Below are 18934 nucleotides of genomic sequence, written 5' to 3' on the forward strand. Positions count from 1 at the left end.
TGTGAGGTTAAAAACACTTTATAAGAAAGACTGATTTGTTATAAGGTTAAACACACTCTATAACAAACACTGATCTGTTGCAAGGTTAAACACACTTTATAACAAACACTGATTTGTTGCAAGGTTAAACACACTTTACAACAAAGACTAATTTGTTGCAAGGTTAAACACACTTTATAACAAACACTGATCTGTTGCAAGGTTAAACACACTTTATAACAAACACTGATTTGTTGCAAGGTTAAACACATTTTATAACAAACACTGATTTGTTGCAAGGTTAAACACACTTTATAACAAAGACTAATCTGTTGTAAGGTTAAACACACTTTACAACAAAGACTAATTTGTTGCAAGGTTAAACACACTTTATAACAAACACTGATTTGTTGCAAGGTTAAACACACTTTATAACAAACAATGATCTGTTGCAAGGTTAAACACACTTTATAACAAACACTGATTTGTTGCAAGGTTAAACACACTTTATAACAAACACTGATTTGTTGCAAGGTTAAACACACTTTATAACAAACACTGATTTGTTGTAAGGTTAAACACACTTCATAACAAACACTAATCTGTTGCAAGGTTAAACACACTTTATAACAAACACTGATTTGTTGTAAGGTTAAACACACTTCATAACAAACACTGATTTGTTGTAAGGTTAAACACACTTCATAACAAAGACTAATATGTTGTAAGGTTAAACACACTTTATAACAAAGACTAATTTGTTGCAAGGTTAAACACACTTCATAACAAACACTGATTTGTTGTAAGGTTAAACACACTTCATAACAAAGACTAATCTGTTGTAAGGTTAAACACACTTTATAACAAACACTAATCTGTTGCAAGGTTAAACACACTGTATAACAAACACTAATCTGTTGCAAGGTTAAACACACTTTATAACAAACACTGATCTGTTGCAAGGTTAAACACACTTTATAACAAACACTGATTTGTTGCAAGGTTAAACACACTTTATAACAAACACTGATTTGTTGCAAGGTTAAACACACTTTATAACAAAGACTGATCTGTTGCAAGGTTAAACACACTTTATAACAAACACTGATTTGTTCAAAATTAAACACTTTATGAGAAGGATTGTCATTCTGTGAGTCAAATACACTTTATCAGAAACACTGTAATTTTTGTATGTTTAAACATGCTATGTAAGAAGGATTGAGATATATTAATGTCACAGAAGATAACAGTAGCATCATGGTAAACAGGTTTCAAAACAACGAATTCCTTAACGCTCCAAATGTAATGTCCTCACAGATAAACTTACAACTGGATGTGTATCTCACACTCCTATTCAAAACTCGATTGTTGAAAGAGGTAGAGTTAAAGAACAAAACATGTTTTCACCTCTTAGCAAAGCAAGTGGCTTTAAGTCTGTACTCAAGTCAATTCAAAGCAACGCCCTCATTTATAAAGCTAACGAAAAAGAACCTTCCGACCCTTCCCTAAAAAAAAAACAGTACGATGAAGCTGGTAACCTCTCGTCAAAAAGGAAATAAGGATTTTTAAATACTCATAAAAATGTAGTCAGAGTTTGAAATCAAAGCCGTTTTTATGAGAAACAGTGCCAAAAAAAACTGGAAATACAGCAATTCCATCCGAGCACATAATTCTTAAGGCCTCTGATATATTTTCAAAGATTTTTGTGTCTATGGCGTGATTAACAGTGGTTCAGGAAGATGATGCTCTTCTTTTATGGAAAGTGTGTTAAACGTTTGTCAAGATGCGAACCCCAAAACGATCTTTCTCTCTTCACCACAACAATGTGTAATAATAACCATCAGATTGAGCATGATCATTAATTTTATTATCACTTTCGGACATTTCGAGAAAGCTGCTCAGGATATATCTGCGCTGGTCGTCCTAATTTTGAGCTTACAGCAACCAATCAACTCTTGAGTAACTCTTGTCTGGTGGAACAGAAGGCTTAACCATCTCTAATACAATGTATCGCGAATCATTTAGCCACGCCTTACCCAGTCAATGATGCAGGGAAATCAAGCATTATATAGATCCTGTTGTTTTGTGCGAAATTCAAAACAAAATCCTGTTTTTGTGGAATGTAATTGACTCCCAACAGAGAAGCATGCACTCTTTGCGAAAATTACTTTATAATAAACAAATCACATCATCCAAGTTACGGTCGTCAATACAACTAACCTTGATGTTCGTCTGTACTCCCCCCCCCCATCAGAACCTTTTAACCAAACTTATCTTATCCATAGAGCAGTAATAAGAATATATACCGTTGTGGAACTGGTATTCATTAGTAATTTATATAAACTGTTAGAACCAAACTCATATAAATTACACGCTAAAGAAACAAATCAAGAATGCGCTTATATCTCTCTGTAAACGATTACTTAGTGAGGCCTAATAAATTTCTCCGCCATAGGTCAGCGGAGATGCTTTTGAATTTCGCGCAAAGCTACGCGAGGGTTATCTGAGCTAGTGGTCCCCAATTTAGCAGTGTAAGACTAGAGGGAAGGCAGCTAGTCATCACCACCCACCGCCAACTCTTGGGCTACTCTTTTACCAACGAATAGTGGGATTGGCCGTTACATTATAACGCCCCACGGTTGAAAGGGCGAGCATGTTTGGTGTGACGGTGACTCGAACCCGCAACCGGGTGCCTTAATCACTTGGCCATACCAGGCAATCAGCGGAGATGTCGAACATAATTTACAGACAGGATAAAACGACCTTTTTATCGTGTCTTCAGATTGTTAACGTCGATAATTTGCACATATATATTCAGATTTTGAAATCCTTTGATTACGACAAAGATATTACAGATTCTAGAGTTCTTGCATTTATTTTGTCCAGCGTAAAATTACCCAACTAATATCTGCTTTCACAAAAATACTTTGATATTGTTTTCATTTAAATTTCTAGCTACTGCTAGTGGCACAGTGGTATTTCTGCGGAATCACACCGCTAGAAACCAGGTTTTTATGTCCGTAGTGGGCAGAGCACAGATAACCCATTGTGTAGCTTTGTGTTTAATTCCAATGATTCAGTTCTCTGGACCGATGGCGACGTAAAACTCTTATGGTTCGTTCTGGAATTTTCAGCATCGACTTTCCGTATACGTATTCAAAATTTATTACGTCAATATGTAAATTCTTCAACAGTAATAAAGATGATGAAACTATGTAGAATGGACGGCAACTACCTGTTGTGGAGACACAAGCGTAGAGGACGACGTTTTGAAAGTCTTCCGCCTTTCGTCTTCAGGTCAGTGTGTGCAAAACAAACGCAAACTAACGTGGCAGGGGTTTAGTTTAGAGAGAGAGAAATCGTAAGAATTCTTTCTCCAACTGGGGTGTTCAGGAACGTTGTGGTTCCTCTTCGTCCCCTTTCGTGAAAGGTTATTAGGTTTAGTTTTATTTATTTATTTATTAAATAATTTTTGACTCTTTTTTGGGTGAAGGAGGTCATTCTTAATGTTATCCTAGACCGAGGCAAAAGCAGCACCGGAGAGAACGGCCAGGTCGCGTCCCAAAAGGCAGAAGTCAAAGTAAATATGAACATGAAATCAAACGACCCGACTCAGGGTCTGGCAATAAAGTTGCCTGTGCTGGGATCTAAAAATCCAATGCCTAAGTTTTTGCTGTGGGGGAAAACAGGAGTGCCCCGAGAAAACCCACTTTCACAGGACAGGCGCCGAAAGTTTTGCCTGTGTGTGCGTAGGTGTTGTCGGTCTTTTATAGTGTCCTGGTGAATTGTGGAGAGCGTGTTATGATTGGTCGAATTATCACTGTTTCTGACTGGAGGAGAGATTTCCTGTAGATTCAACCAATGGCAGCCATGGGTTACTCACCTCTAATCTGGAATCTCTGTTTAGTGGAGCTTTAATAGTGTTGATATAAAATGATTCTTTGATTTTTCTTGTCTTCCAGAATTTATCTGTGTCGGTGATTTTAGTTTTCTCCCAGTTTATTCCTGTGTCCAGTTGAAGTGGCGTGCACTGTAATGACTGAATTTTGTGTTTTCATGAGTCCTGTACTTATGTTATTTTATTCTTGTCACAAGTTTTCTTCCTGTTTGTCCAATGTATGTATCGTTACAGGAACACGGAATTACATAGATGACGTTTTAGAGATTCTATTTGGTAGGTTGCTGTATGTTTTTACCAGAATGGACCTTAAGGTACTGTAGGTATTCCACAGGACCTCTATGTTGAAGTTCTTGGCTATGCATTTGAGTTTTTCACTGGTGGTAGTGGTGGTGACTTTCTGACCTTTTCTTTCTGTTGTGGTCATCTTCAAGGAGTTTTTGATCAAGGAGGAGATGTAACCATTCTGTTTATAACTCTCTACGATCTCTTGACGTTCTGTTTCAATGGATGTCTTACTACAAATGTTTTCTGCTCTTTTGTTTAGTCAGAGGATTACACCACATTTTATCGAGGTTGGATGATAGGACTGGAAGTGTAGGTATCTGTCCGTTTTCTGTACACAGTTGTGGTTACTTGTCTTGCTTGTTTGTTGATGAGTATGTCAAGAAACGACAGACTGTTTTGTTTCTCTACTTCCATGGTAAAGTGGATTATTTTGTCTACGGAACTGAGATGTTCTAAGAAGGCTGGTAAGTTTTCATGACCGTGGTGCCAAATAACGAAGGTATCGTCGACAAAACGTTTGTAGAAACTTGGTTTTATTGGTGTGGATGAAGGGACTCTTTCTTCAAAGTCTTCCATGAAAATGTCTGCTAAGATTGGAGAGAGTGGTGATCCCATGGCTAGACCATCTGTTTGTTTATATAATTCCTCATTGTATTGGAAATAGGTTGATTGTAGGCAAATAGTTGTTAATTCCATTATGGCGTCTGTTTTCATATCTGTTCTGTGTGATAGAGAGTTCTCATTCAGCAGTCGTTGTCTAGTGATGTAAAGGGTTTCTGAGGTTGGAACATTGGTTGATAGATCTATGACGTCAAAACTGACCATAATATCCTGGGATTTGATGTGCAGCTTTCTGAGTTGTCCCATTAAATCTATCGAGTTTTAAATATGATATTCAGTATCTCCTCATAGTGGAGATAAGATAGATACTAGGAAAATAGCCAGTTGATATGGAGAGTTTTGAGCAGTCATGATAAGCCTTAGAGGTATATTAGGTTTGTGTACCTTAGGTAAGAAAGATATTACTGGTTTTATATTTATTCTTATTGAAAAAGTTTGAAAATGTTGTGTTTATTTGTAACAACCGAATGTTAAACCTGAAAAGCTATACTTCATTTCTGTCGCTGTTTGTCATTATGCACAAAAAACTACGCAAAGTGCTATCGGTGCTCTGCCCGCCACGGGTATCAAAACCCAGTTTATAGTCGTTGTAAGTCCGCAAAAGAACCGTTTGAATAATAACAACAAAACCTAAAAACAAAATGATTAGTCAAGGTTTACCTTCGGTTTTTACTGAAAGGATGTTGATATGGTGGCCTGCCAAGCTTTCATTTTTCACCTCCAGATAGCGCTGTATAACTGTTTTAGTAACTGAAGCTGACAGTGCTGCCTGAGGGGTGTTCCAAGTCGCCGTAAACCGAACCACGACACTGCCAGGCCTGTGGAATATTGAATAAAACACATTAATTAAAGTTTCCACGTATTTTTTGTATGTTTATTTTGCTATCAACAAAACCGTTAGGACAAATGTAGAAGAAAACCAAATTCACATATTTGTGGCACTGGAACCAGTTTGAATCAGTAAAGGCATTGAAGAGAAGCAAATATTTCGATATCCAGATAGAAATATATATAAACTTACAGCTAGTTAAGGAACTACATGGACTTTCACAAAACCTGACTAATGTTCTTAGTCTCAACGTTCACAAAACCTGACTAATGTTCTTAGTCTCAACGTTCACAAAACCTGATTAATGTTCTTAGTCTCAACGTTCACAAAACCTGACTAATGTTCTTAGTCTCAACGTTCACAAAACCTAACTAATGTTCCTAGTCTCAACGTTCACAAAACCTAACTAATGTTCTTAGTCTCAACGTTCACAAAACCTGACTAATGTTCTTAGTCTCAACGTTCACAAAACCTAACTAATGTTCCTAGTCTCAACGTTCACAAAACCTGACTATTGTTCTTAGTCTCAACGTTCACAAAACCTAACTAATGTTCTTAATCTCCACGTTCACAAAACCTAACTAATGTTCTTAGTCTCAACGTTCACAAAACCTAACTAATGTTCTTAGTCTCAACGTTCACAAAACCTAACTATTGTTCTTAGTCTCAACGTTCACAAAACCTAACTAATGTTCCTAGTCTCAACGTTCACAAAACCTGACTATTGTTCTTAGTCTCAACGTTCACAAAACCTAACTAATGTTCTTAATCTCCACGTTCACAAATCCTGACTAATGTTCTTAGTCTCAACGTTCACAAAACCTAACTATTGTTCTTAGTCTCAACGTTCACAAAACCAGACTAATGTTCTTAGTCTCAACGTTCACAAAACCTAACTAATGTTCTTAGTCTCAACGTTCACAAAACCTGACTAATGTTCTTAGTCTCAACGTTCACAAAACCTAACTAATGTTCTTAATCTCCACGTTCACAAAACCAGACTAATGTTCTTAGTCTCAACGTTCACAAAACCTAACTAATGTTCTTAATCTCCACGTTCACAAAACCTGACTAATGTTCTTAGTCTCAACGTTCACAAAACCTAACTAATGTTCTTAGTCTCAACGTTCACAAAACCTAACTAATGTTCTTAGTCTCAACGTTCACAAAACCTGACTAATGTTCTTAGTCTCAACGTTCACAAATCCTGACTAATGTTCTTAGTCTCAACGTTCACAAATCCTGACTAATGTTCTTAGTCTCAACGTTCACAAAACCTGACTAATGTTCTTAGTCTCAACGTTCACAAATCCTGACTAATGTTCTTAGTCTCAACGTTCACAAAACCTGACTATTGTTCTTAGTCTCAACGTTCACAAAACCTAACTAATGTTCTTAGTCTCAACGTTCACAAAACCTGACTAATGTTCTTAGTCTCAACGTTCACAAAACCTAACTAATGTTCCTAGTCTCAACGTTCACAAATCCTGACTAATGTTCCAAGTCTCAACGTTCACAAATCCTGACTAATGTTCTTAGTCTCAACGTTCACAAAATCTGACTAATGTTCTTAGTCTCAACGTTCACAAAACCTGACTAATGTTCTTAGTCTCAACGTTCACAAAACCTGACTAATGTTCTTAGTCTCAACGTTCACAAAACCAGACTAATGTTCTTAGTCTCAACGTTCACAAAACCTGACTAATGTTCTTAGTCTCAACGTTCACAAAACCTGACTAATGTTCTTAGTCTCAACGTTCACAAAACCTAACTAATGTTCCTAGTCTCAACGTTCACAAATCCTGACTAATGTTCCTAGTCTCAACGTTCACAAAACCTGACTATTGTTCTTAGTCTCAACGTTCACAAAACCTAACTAATGTTCTTAGTCTCAACGTTCACAAAACCTGACTAATGTTCTTAGTCTCAACGTTCACAAAACCTAACTAATGTTCCTAGTCTCAACGTTCACAAATCCTGACTAATGTTCTTAGTCTCAACGTTCACAAATCCTGACTAATGTTCTTAGCCTCAACGTTCACAAAACCTGACTATTGTTCTTAGTCTCAACGTTCACAAAACCTAACTAATGTTCTTAGTCTCAACGTTCACAAAACCTGACTATTGTTCTTAGTCTCAACGTTCACAAAACCTAACTAATGTTCTTAGTCTCAACGTTCACAAAACCTAACTAATGTTCTTAGTCTCAACGTTCACAAAACCTGACTAATGTTCTTAGTCTCAACGTTCACAAAACCTAACTAATGTTCTTAGCCTCAACGTTCACAAAACCTAACTAATGTTCCTAGTCTCAACGTTCACAAAACCTGACTGATGTTCTTAGTCTCAACGTTCACAAAACCTGACTAATGTTCTTAGTATCAACGTTCACAAAACCTGACCAACGTTCTTAGCCTCAACGTTCACAATTTACCTGAATGACGTAATCTTCACGGAGTGTGGGTCATTCCCTTTTTTACTGAAGATTTTCTTTAGCTATTCAAGGAAATGAGAAAATATAAATATATATAATATACCAGTTTTGTTTTTAATTAATAATTTATCTTTCACAGACAATGATCAAAACTGACAAAAGAAATACCTAAACTAACAACTCGTTACTCCTAATACCTACGAAAGTGCATTGCAAAATGCAATCTAGCCCTTAGATTACAGTTCACAAAAAACTAATAAATAAAGTCTTTATAGATTAAATAAGCTTATTACTGTGATTTTCTAAACGATGATTCCAACAAATTATGTTTCTTTTGAAGTTACAGACAAAGCAACGTAATGGGCTATCTATGCTCTGCCCACCACGGGTACAGAAATCCGTATTCTAGCATTGTAAGTCCGCAAACATGCCGCTATGCCCCTGGGGGTGGGGAGTCGCTAATAAATTAATAATGAAAAATATTCTCGAAAAATATGACTGCACTTGATTATAAAATTAGATAGGTGGCGCTGGAGATTACAGGCTTAGTGAGTCGTGCTGAGGTTTACCAACAGGTGTGCTTTCTCGCAGTCTTGTGCGAAATGTTTACTGTCATAAACCTGTTTTTATTTTATTAGACATAAAATAATATTGTCAGCTGTTCTTATATCTGCAAAGTGAAGATGTCTTGTACCCATTTTCCACTTGTCTACCTTACGAAAGTGCTTGGGTTAAAGAGTTTCTTTAACTCACCTGCTACTTCGATGTTTAGTCACTAGAGAACATCTTATCTTGTTTGTTTATTAAATTTCGAGCAAAGCTACCCAAGAGCTGTCTTCGCCAGCTGTCTCTAATCTTCAAGTGACAGTACAGAAGGTTTGTTTGTTTGTTTTTTAATTTCGCGCAAAGCTACTCAAGGGCTATCTGTGCTAGCCGTCGCTCATTTAGCAGTGTAAGACTAGAGGGAAGGCAGCGAGTCATCACCGCCCACGGCCAACTCTTAGGCTATTCTTTTACCAACAAATAGCGGGATTGATCGTCATATTATAACGCCCCGTGGCTAAAAGGGGCGAGCATGTTTGGGGCGATGGGGATGCGAACCCGCGATCCTCGGATTACGAGTCGCACGCCTTAACCCACCTGGCCGTGCCGGGCCAGTACAGAAGGACGACAATTAGTTGAAACTACCCACAGCCAGTTTTGGGGCTTCTCTTTATCAACGAATAGTGAACTTGAGTGTTACATTACAATGCACCCATGGCTGAAAGGGTGAGCATGGTCAGGAAAGAATTTTGGTCCCGTGGCCTTCAGATTGCGAGACGAGCGCTCCCTAGCCACCAGATCCAGCGTAACTCCGATTTAAGTCACGAGACTTTTCAAATTCAATACATTTTACAAAATGAAGCGGTTTAATTAAATTATGAAACTAATAGGAACTTAGCTGAATTTATTGATATTAATCTGTATATGTGTTTTCTTATAGGAAAGCCACGGTGGGCTATACGCTGAGTCCACCGAGGAGAATCGAACCCCTGACTTTAGCGTTGTAAATCCCTAGACTTACCGCTATACCAACGGGTGACCATTGCTATTAATGATCTTGATCCAGAATAACTCGTCTTGCAGTGGCTTAGCGGTAAGTATGAGAGATTACATCACTGAAACTCCAGTTTCGGTACCTTCAGTGTATATTCCATAGTGAAACCTTACCCCTAACAAATATCTTCCGTTATGATATGGTTTAAATATTTTATTTCAAAAATTATTAAAAATGGTAAAGTTCAACTACTACGTAGATGTTGCCATATTTAACAACAGGAAAAACGTTAGGCATAAGAAGCTCTTACCTCTACTTCGAGTTCGGTTGCCAAGGAAACGAATTCACGAGAGGTATTGTCTTGCAACGCATCAACAAATTCTAAATCTAAAATTGTGAACTCTCCCCTAACTGCATTTGGCACTAAAAAAAGACAGAAAGTTCACGTGGTAAACAATGATAAATATTGCGCAACTGATAGAAAATATTTTTGATAGTTGAAATAATAATTTGTTTAAAGCTGTGGAAAAAAATAGTATTTATAATGTATATACTGTCGCCGATATTTGATCCAGTTTATATATGTCTGTTACTTGACTTTTACGTATACAGGTAATCACAGACTAAAGGCTGCTAAGTGTCTTACCTATTCGTACAGGAACGGTCGAATGATTCAGAAACACAGTAATTGTAGGTGGCACACTTTCATTTGTTTGACGAATACCGCTAGATGGCGAAACAGGCGTCCTGGTTTCTTGGGTAGTTGTAGTTGCGGAGCCCAAAGTGTTATTTGACTGAGAAGAGTTTAAAAGAGAAGGAGGGATCGAACCTGAATGTGGGGAGTTTTGAGGAGGTGGAGGAAAGGCGTATTCGTCTAAGACATCAGAAGAGCCGGTACTTCTACTTGGTAGGGGACCATCCTTTGGCTGTTCTGTCCCATGTGAATATTCTGATTCTGACATCAAAATACCAGCTAAGAACAAATTGAATCAATATTTATGTACTTATTCAGAATGATATTTCGAATAATAAAATATATAAACGTGCCCAGGTTATAAAGTTGACTCTGTTTTCTAAAAATATAACTTTACAAAAAAAAAATATTTTTGGTGAATTACTCTAGATGTAATCTATTAGCAACTTAAAATAAATTTTTCCTACAAACATAATAATTCAATCAAGCTTGAACTAAACATCAATTTTATGAACACGGTAAACCCATTAACCCTAAATTACATATTACTATATAAATACAACCACTCCTTTTAACTCTAAACAACGTGGTATTCCTATAAACACATTCAGTCCTCTTAACCCTAAAGTAGTATCACTCCTATAAGTATAATAATTCCTATTAACCCTAAACTAGATATCACTCCTATTAACACTAAATTTGATATCACCTGAAAATAAAATCACTCCTATTAACCATAAACTAGATACCACTTATGAGTGCAATCGCTCCTGAAACCTAATTTTTATTTAGCAATAAATTTCAATATGTGAAATGTTTATTCACGCAAAAGGAAAATTATTTGTAAAGAAGTTGAGACAAAGAAACATTAAGAAAGACAAATTACATTCAAAGCAGTGTATAAACACAGGTTATAAACCTGTCTTGTCATGAAAACCATAAATCCGTATATGGAAGAGATCTTCTGTAAAAACAAAATTCTTAGACTCGTTTGAAGCTAACTCATAAACATAGTAAAAGAAATAGTTGGAGTTACGAGATTTTGAAACTAAAGGAACTCCAGAATGCTCAAACTACGATGTAGCTCTTAGTACTTACTTGCTGCTAGAATCCCAGCTAAAATAGCAATAACAATAATTATCGTTATAAAGCCACAGAGGATTATACGTTTCCAGCTAGGCTTAGACTTTCTCGTGTTTTGGGCGAGGTACAGCTTTTCACCTCTATCAGAAAGAAAAACAACAACTAATTATGTTTCAACAACATAGAATTACAAGACACTGTTGTTAAAGTTCATCTGACGCACAAGAACAGAGCTAGACATGACAAACCATCTACCAACAATATAATAAAACAGAGAAAACGTGCATGTAGACTATCAGAACAACGCCAATATTAAGTTTCGTCTGTCATCGCCTACAAGTTAACGATATCAATCTAGTGTTTCAAACGAGACACGAATTACAAAAATTAAAAAAAAGTTAGAAGAACTGATTGGTTTCCTTAAAATCTTATACGAAATAAGAGTTTTGGTGATTTATCGCAGTGATACTAATAAGTCTTAAGACGTAGATTGTTTTATATAAGATGTTATTTAACTATTTTCACGCGATTCGTATTCAAACCCGAGACTATACACACGCTCCATGAGCATTTTATGAACTGAGATAGACAGCTAACCCTGACTACTTTTCTCGAGGCCATGGGACAGCCACTAGTTGAGAAACAGTATTTTGTTATTATTTAATTCAGATAATTTCACAGTCATTAATTCTTCGAGTCGGAAAGAAGTCCTGGACCTCAGTTGATTTATCAACTAAGCGAAGGACCAGAAACTATTAGTAAGAAACTTTTTTAACAACTCAAACTACCACAGACTGAATATCATTGGATAAGAGAAATCACACGTTGGATGATCTGAGACAAATATTAATCTTTACTTTCATAACTTTCTTAGACGCACGAATACATTTTAACATCGTGGCTTAATACATTCATAATGTATTTCAGATATCCAACGATGTAAAAAATAGTTCGTAGTTTAATCAAGATTACTTGTAGATTTATTGTGGATAGTTATTGTCTCGCGTCGTTTTTGAAATTAAATGTTCCTGAAGTTTTGCTTCTTTTTATTTTAATTTCGCGCAAAGCTGCACGAGGGCTATCTGCGCTAGCCATCCCTAATTTAGCAGTGTAAGACTAGAGGGAAGACAGCTAGTCATCGCCACCCATCGCCAACTCTTGGACCACTCTTTTACCAACGAATAGTGGGATTGTCCGCACATAATAACAGCCCCACGGCTATAAGGGTGAGCATGTTTGGTGCGACGGGGATTCAAACCCGCGACCTCAGATTATAAGTCGAACGCCTTAACCCACCTGGCCATGCCGGGCGACTTGAAGTTTTCTCGGTTACATTTTGTCAGACCTATAGCATCCCTTTGTGGTACAGCTGGAAGTATAGGAACTTACAACTCTATACATTGAGTGGTGGACACAGTAGATATCCCAATAGGGTTTTGCTTTAAAACAAATAGGCCCATAATAACGTTAATAAATAACGTGTAATAATATCCACCATCTCTAGAAAATACTGTCTTTAAATAAAAAAATCACCACAATATGATGATGATACTATGTGAAAACATTTTTAATTATGTAGAGTTAATCTAGTACGTAAATGACCTTCGCATATTTAAGACAAAACGTCTCAACCTCGATGTAGTCTGAACAAAGTATGTAGTTTCCATGCAACCCACTTTTTATAGTTTTAGCAATATTCACCGTATTGTATCACATGGATTCTCGTACCTGGTGCGAATCTCGAGCTTCTGTAATTTTCCAGTGAGGCCGCTCCTAATCCAACTACAATTTTACTTCGACTTTGTTATATTACTATGAACAAAGAAAGGACATCCAAGAAATTTTAAAATTGGAATACTGGTGAACAAGCTGTATCTTAAACTGGTTTGATTTTACGTCGTAAAATGCTTTACGCGGATTTGCATTGAGATTGTCGACAACAACAAAAGAAAACAATAATTAGGCTTGTCTCCGATTGGTCGGTTTTGAAAAACTCGAAAATTAAAATAATGACATCATTTAGCGCTAGGCGCAATTATATCAACCGTTCTGAATATTCGATAAAATTCACTCCGACGAAACGTTCGTGCAAATTGAAAATAATAGAAACGCGACACAACTGGAAACAAAAATGTTTTAATTTTCACTAAATACAATTGTCACCAGGATATTCTTGTAATTTATTTTCACAACATCTTTCCAACGGTATACATAAAATAAAATGAGGTGAATTATCACTTTGTCACTCTTGTTTTATGTGTTCTGAATTCTAAGCTGCATTTTCTAAGTATTATTGCATTGAAAGAGTAATTATGATTGTGATTAATCTTGACTTGCTAAGCTACATATAACAACGTCTCACCTCTTGGGGCAGCAGTAAATTTACGGATTTACAGCGCTAATCTCCGTGGTTCGATTCCCCGTAGTTGGTACCGTGCAGATCCTGTTGTGTAGCCCTTTATGAAAACTACAGCCGTGGGGTCATTATAATAATACGATCGATCCCACTATTTGTTAGTAAAAGAGAAACCCAAGAGTTGGCGATGGGTGTTTATGACTAGCTGCCTTCCCTCTCGTTTTACACTGCTAAATTAGGGACGGCTAGCGCAGATAGCCCTCGTGTAGCTTTGCGCAAAATTCAAAAACGAACATAGCCCAGAGTTTTAGTTTCATAACACATGATACATCGCGTATTAACAAACTTGAAAGAAACAAAAAGACAACTGTCACTTTGTTTTATTAATTTCGCGCAAAGCTACTCGAGGATTGTCTGCGCTAGCCGTCCCTAATTTAGCAGTGTAAGACAAGAGGGAAGGCAGCTAGTCATTACCACCCGCCGCCAACTTTTGAGTCACCCTTACACCAACGAACAGTGGGATTAACCGAACGTTATAACGCTCCCCACGGCTGAAGGAGCGAGTATATTTGGTCTGACGAGGATTCGAACCCGCAACCCTCAGATTACAAGTCGAACGCCCTAATCACCTGAACCAGCGATCTTCAGATTACAAGTCGAACGCCCTGATCACCTGAACCCTCGACCCTCAGATTACAAGTCGAACGTTCTAATCACCTGAACCCGCGACTCTCAGATTACAAGACGAACGCCCTAATCACCTACCGTTTGTCATGTACATATCCGTAATTCTGGTGTTGATTCCGGGAATTTGAAATAAGTTTTCCTCGGAAGGACTTAATTTCATGTTACTTGTTTGACTCACTTCCTTGTTTACTTTCCAAAAATTATATCAAGCCCTCTGTCGGACAGTATTTGCGAAAACAAAAACTCGAACATCCCAGAGGCTCAGTGGTAAGACTACAGGCTTACGACATTAAAAATTTGGTTTATTTAGCCCGTGGTGAGCGGAGTACAGATAACGCCTTATGTATTAATGTGCTTAAAAACAAACATACAACATGAACAACTCGTTTGTGATCCTATATACATAGAGTACAGTTTGTGTGTTTGCAGCTTTTCACCAGGTTAACCTGGCATCGCCTCGTGCGTTAACACTGTACCCATACAAATAATAGTCTATTCATCCGATACCAAACATAATTTTCGGTTGTATGGCCTGATAACTTCTATTATTATATACTTCAATTTGTAGTTGGAAACAAGCTCGCGTTTATTGTGTTTCTTGGGCTACTCTTTTACCAACGAATAATGGGATTAACCGAAACATTATAACGCCCCCACGGTTGAAATGACGAGCATGTTTGGTGCGACCGGGATTCGAACCCGCGACCCTCAGATTTCGAGTAGAACTCCTTAACCCACGTGGACATGCAGGGCCAAAGCAATAGGAAATTCAATACATTTTTTCGTTTTTCTGTGACCATATAATTACAACAGAATTAATTCTCTCATACAATAGTTTGTGGGGACTTCAGAAAACAACCAAAAGAATGTCTTCGCGGGCTTCATCACTTAAACGTGATGATGAGTGTGTTTTTCTTATAGCAAAGCCACACTGGGCTATCTGCTGAGCCCACCGAAGGAAATTAAACCCCTAATTTTAGGGTTGTAAATCCGTAGACTTACCGCTGTACTATCGGGGGGGGGAGCAGACGTAATGATGAAGATTTTTGATATATTATACGAAGTGTTTTTATAGTTCAGCTACGTGTTACCAGGGGGCAGGACTATAGACAACGTAAAAAATCTAACTTAAAAATTTTGTTCACCAAATAGAACGCCAAACTCCTTAACTTGATAAAATGGTGGTTCGGTTTGGAAACTTTTACCATGGTAGATGGTACATTGACGGCTTTAGTTTTTATTTTTAAACCATCAGTTTAAACAGTGACTATGGTAAATACACATTATGGCTTCGGGGAGTGAGCCTCACTACCCCCGGTTGTTTGCAGACAAAGCTTGTTCTCAGAAAAGTTTCTGTTCTAGTGGCCTAAAATATGTCAAGAAGTAGTTACAGGACAGGCGACGCCACAATGAACTTGTTCCTATTGGGGTGAGATTTCAGTTACATAAAATAAAAACATATTTAGTGTATTATCGAAACTTGCCGAGAATAAACTGTTACATAGGTAGTAGGTTACTTTATTACTGTCAAAGTGTTACATACGCGGTAACTTAACTTATTACTGCGAAACTGTTACAATTTTATTATTATAATAACTACAAATTCACTTGAAAAAAACATATTTTAGTGATGGCTGGTATTGATATTAAAACTTCAATTAAAATAAAGTACACAACAATGTTTTGACTTCATGTTATTATCAGTATGTTACTATTACTGCCAAACTGTTACATACGTGATAGGTTACTTTATTACTACCAAAATATTACACGTGTGGTAAGTTATCTTTTTATTTATGGTAATTTAATGTTAGATTTCACAAAATTATTACATCTTACACTTCTATACGGATCCTAGCTAGTGGTTATAGTGTTGGACTTGACAATCCAGGGGTTCGTGGTTCATGATTAGTTGCTGTGCTCCGACGGTTAGAGCAAGGGGTGTGTTATAACAGTGGAGGTCAAATCCCTCTATTCGGTCAGACAAGTGCTGGTTGTAAGTGGTGTCTAGTACTCGTCTTCCGTTTAGCCCACGAATTCAAAATTAGGGCAGGTATAGTAGAGGTGTTTGATGGTTAGATTTTAGGATAGTGTAAATTAATAATAGGTAGTTAATATTTGGTATAATGTCTCTTTCGAATTGCACCATCGTACGAGAATACTTTGACAGCATTTTGTGAGAATCCTGAGATTAGATTTGAAATAGCGTTTCATAGGTTTATTCTATCTTTACAGCTTAAAATTAGGTTTCATCCGAACTGCTCTTCCCATTACACAGTAACGTAAAGTTAGGCTTAATAATTAATATTTTCTGCTATTTCTATAAGTTATTCTTCGTATTACAGCTTAATATGATGAGTTACCTTAGCATGGAGGACATATATTCCTTTTATTGCATTGTAATCTATGGTTAGTTTTACCAAGTATACTTACCTTACTCCAAGTTGTTTTGAAGGGTTATGTCTGTTACTGTAGTTTAACATGAGTTATATTTGTAAACAGTTATTTAACGAAGTGATGGTTTTCTAACACAGCTAAGTTTCAGGTTATACTTTAACATTTGAGATCAGATTTTAACTCCAGTTTGACGTGGAAGAGCTGTCTTTACCATTGTAATTGAACTTAGGTAGTGGGGCACCATAGCGTAGGTGATTATTTAAAGAATGGTTATACCTCCTATTGGCACGAGTACGACAAGTACGTGCAAGGTCTCAGAAACCCTACTGGACATTTATCATCTGTTGGTTTCTTTGTTTCTGACTTTCGCGAAAAGCTACACGAGATCTGTCTGCCCTAGCCGCCCCTAATTTAGCAATATAAAACTAGAGGGAAGGCAGCTAGTCATCACCACCTACCACCAACTCTTGGGCTACCCTTTTACCAACGAATAGTGGAATTGACTGTCACATTCTAACATACCCACGGCTAAAAGGGCGAGCATGTTTGGTGTGAAAGGGATTCAAACTGCATAACCCTCAGATTACGAATCGAGCGCCTTAACCACCAGGCCACACCAGGCCGTTTTATCACCTGCAATACAAAAGTGTGGTGAGAAACTTGACAACTTGTCTTACCTACTAAAACATATAAATGTCCATGTTTATTAGCTTTTAATATGTTTGAAATGCAGTGTGACAATTCACCTCTTAAACCAGTACTAGCTTTTAATATATTTATAATACAGTGTGACAATTCACCTCATAAACCAGTACTAGCTTTTAATATATTTATAATACAGTGTGACAATTCACCTCTTAAATCAGTACTAGCTTTTATTATATTTATAATACAGTGTGAAACTTCACCTCATAAACCAGTACTAGCTTTTAGTATATTTATAATACAGTGTGACAATTCACCTCATAAATCAGTACTAGCTTTTAATATATTTATAATACAGTGTGACAATTCACCTCATAAACCAGTACTAGCTTTTAATATATTTATAATACAGTGTGACAATTCATCTCTTAAACCAGTACTAGCTTTAATATATTTATAATACAGTGTGAAACTTCACTTCTTAAATCAGTACTAGCTTTTAATATATTTATAATACAGTGTGGCAATTCACCTCATAAACCAGTACTAGTTTTTAATATATTTATAATACAGTGTGACAATTCATCTCTTAAATCAGTACTAGCTTTTAATATATTTATAATACAGTGTGACAAGTCACCTCTTAAACCAGTACTAGCTTTTAATATATTTATAATACAGTGTGACAAGTCACCTCTTAAACCAGTACTAGCTTTTAATATATTTATAATACAGTGTGACAATTCACCTCATAAACCAGTACTAGCTTTTAATATATTTATAATACAGTGTGACAATTCATCTCTTAAACCAGTACTAGCTTTTAATATATTTATAATACAGTGTGACAAGTCACCTCTTAAACCAGTACTAGCTTTTAATATATTTATAATACAGTGTGACAATTCACCTCATAAACAAGTACTAACTTTTAATATATTTATAATACAGTGTGAAACTTCACCTCTTAAATCAGTACTAGCTTTTAATATATTTATAATACAGTGTGACAATTCACCTCATAAACCAGTACTAGTTTTTAATATATTTATAATACAGTGTGACAATTCATCTCTTAAATCAGTACTAGCTTTTAATATATTTATAATACAGTGTGACAAGTCACCTCTTAAACCAGTACTAGCTTTTAATATATTTATAATACAGTGTGACAATTCACCTCATAAACCAGTACTAGCTTTTAATATATTTATAATACAGTGTGACAATTCACCTCATAAACCAGTACTAGCTTTTAATATATTTATAATACAGAGTGACAATTCACCTCATAAATCAGTACTAGCTTTTAATATATTTATAATACAGTGTGACAATTCACCTCATTAACCAGTACTAGCTTTTAATATATTTATAATACAGAGTGACAATTCACCTCATAAATCAGTACTAGCTTTTAATATATTTATAATACAGTGTGACAATTCACCTCTTAAATCAGTACTAGTTTTTAATATATTTATAA

At 36.4% G+C, this 18934-nt stretch overlaps 2 protein-coding genes across 2 annotated transcripts in view; both read right to left on the reverse strand.

Annotated features, from left to right (window-relative positions):
- The window catches only part of LOC143246707 (uncharacterized), an 80583-nt gene that overhangs the window by 57322 nt on the left and 4327 nt on the right, over positions 1–18934 (reverse strand). Inside the window, exons 2-6 of the mRNA XM_076493794.1 lie at positions 11379–11503; positions 10233–10559; positions 9897–10009; positions 8050–8111; positions 5447–5604 (exon numbers count right to left, since the gene is read on the reverse strand). Of these exons, the coding sequence (XP_076349909.1) occupies positions 5447–5604; positions 8050–8111; positions 9897–10009; positions 10233–10559; positions 11379–11503 (785 nt within the window). The remainder of the gene's footprint in view (positions 1–5446; positions 5605–8049; positions 8112–9896; positions 10010–10232; positions 10560–11378; positions 11504–18934) is intronic.
- On the reverse strand, positions 4445–5300 carry LOC143247881 (uncharacterized). Its single transcript, XM_076496438.1, has 3 exons — positions 5277–5300; positions 5096–5170; positions 4445–4996 (listed from the first exon to the last, which is right to left on the reverse strand). Exons 1-3 carry the CDS (start codon positions 5298–5300, stop codon positions 4445–4447), a joined length of 651 nt encoding a protein of 216 aa, XP_076352553.1.

Source organism: Tachypleus tridentatus, chromosome 3, assembly GCF_004210375.1.
Source record: "Tachypleus tridentatus isolate NWPU-2018 chromosome 3, ASM421037v1, whole genome shotgun sequence".
Classification (NCBI taxonomy): domain Eukaryota; kingdom Metazoa; phylum Arthropoda; class Merostomata; order Xiphosura; family Limulidae; genus Tachypleus; species Tachypleus tridentatus.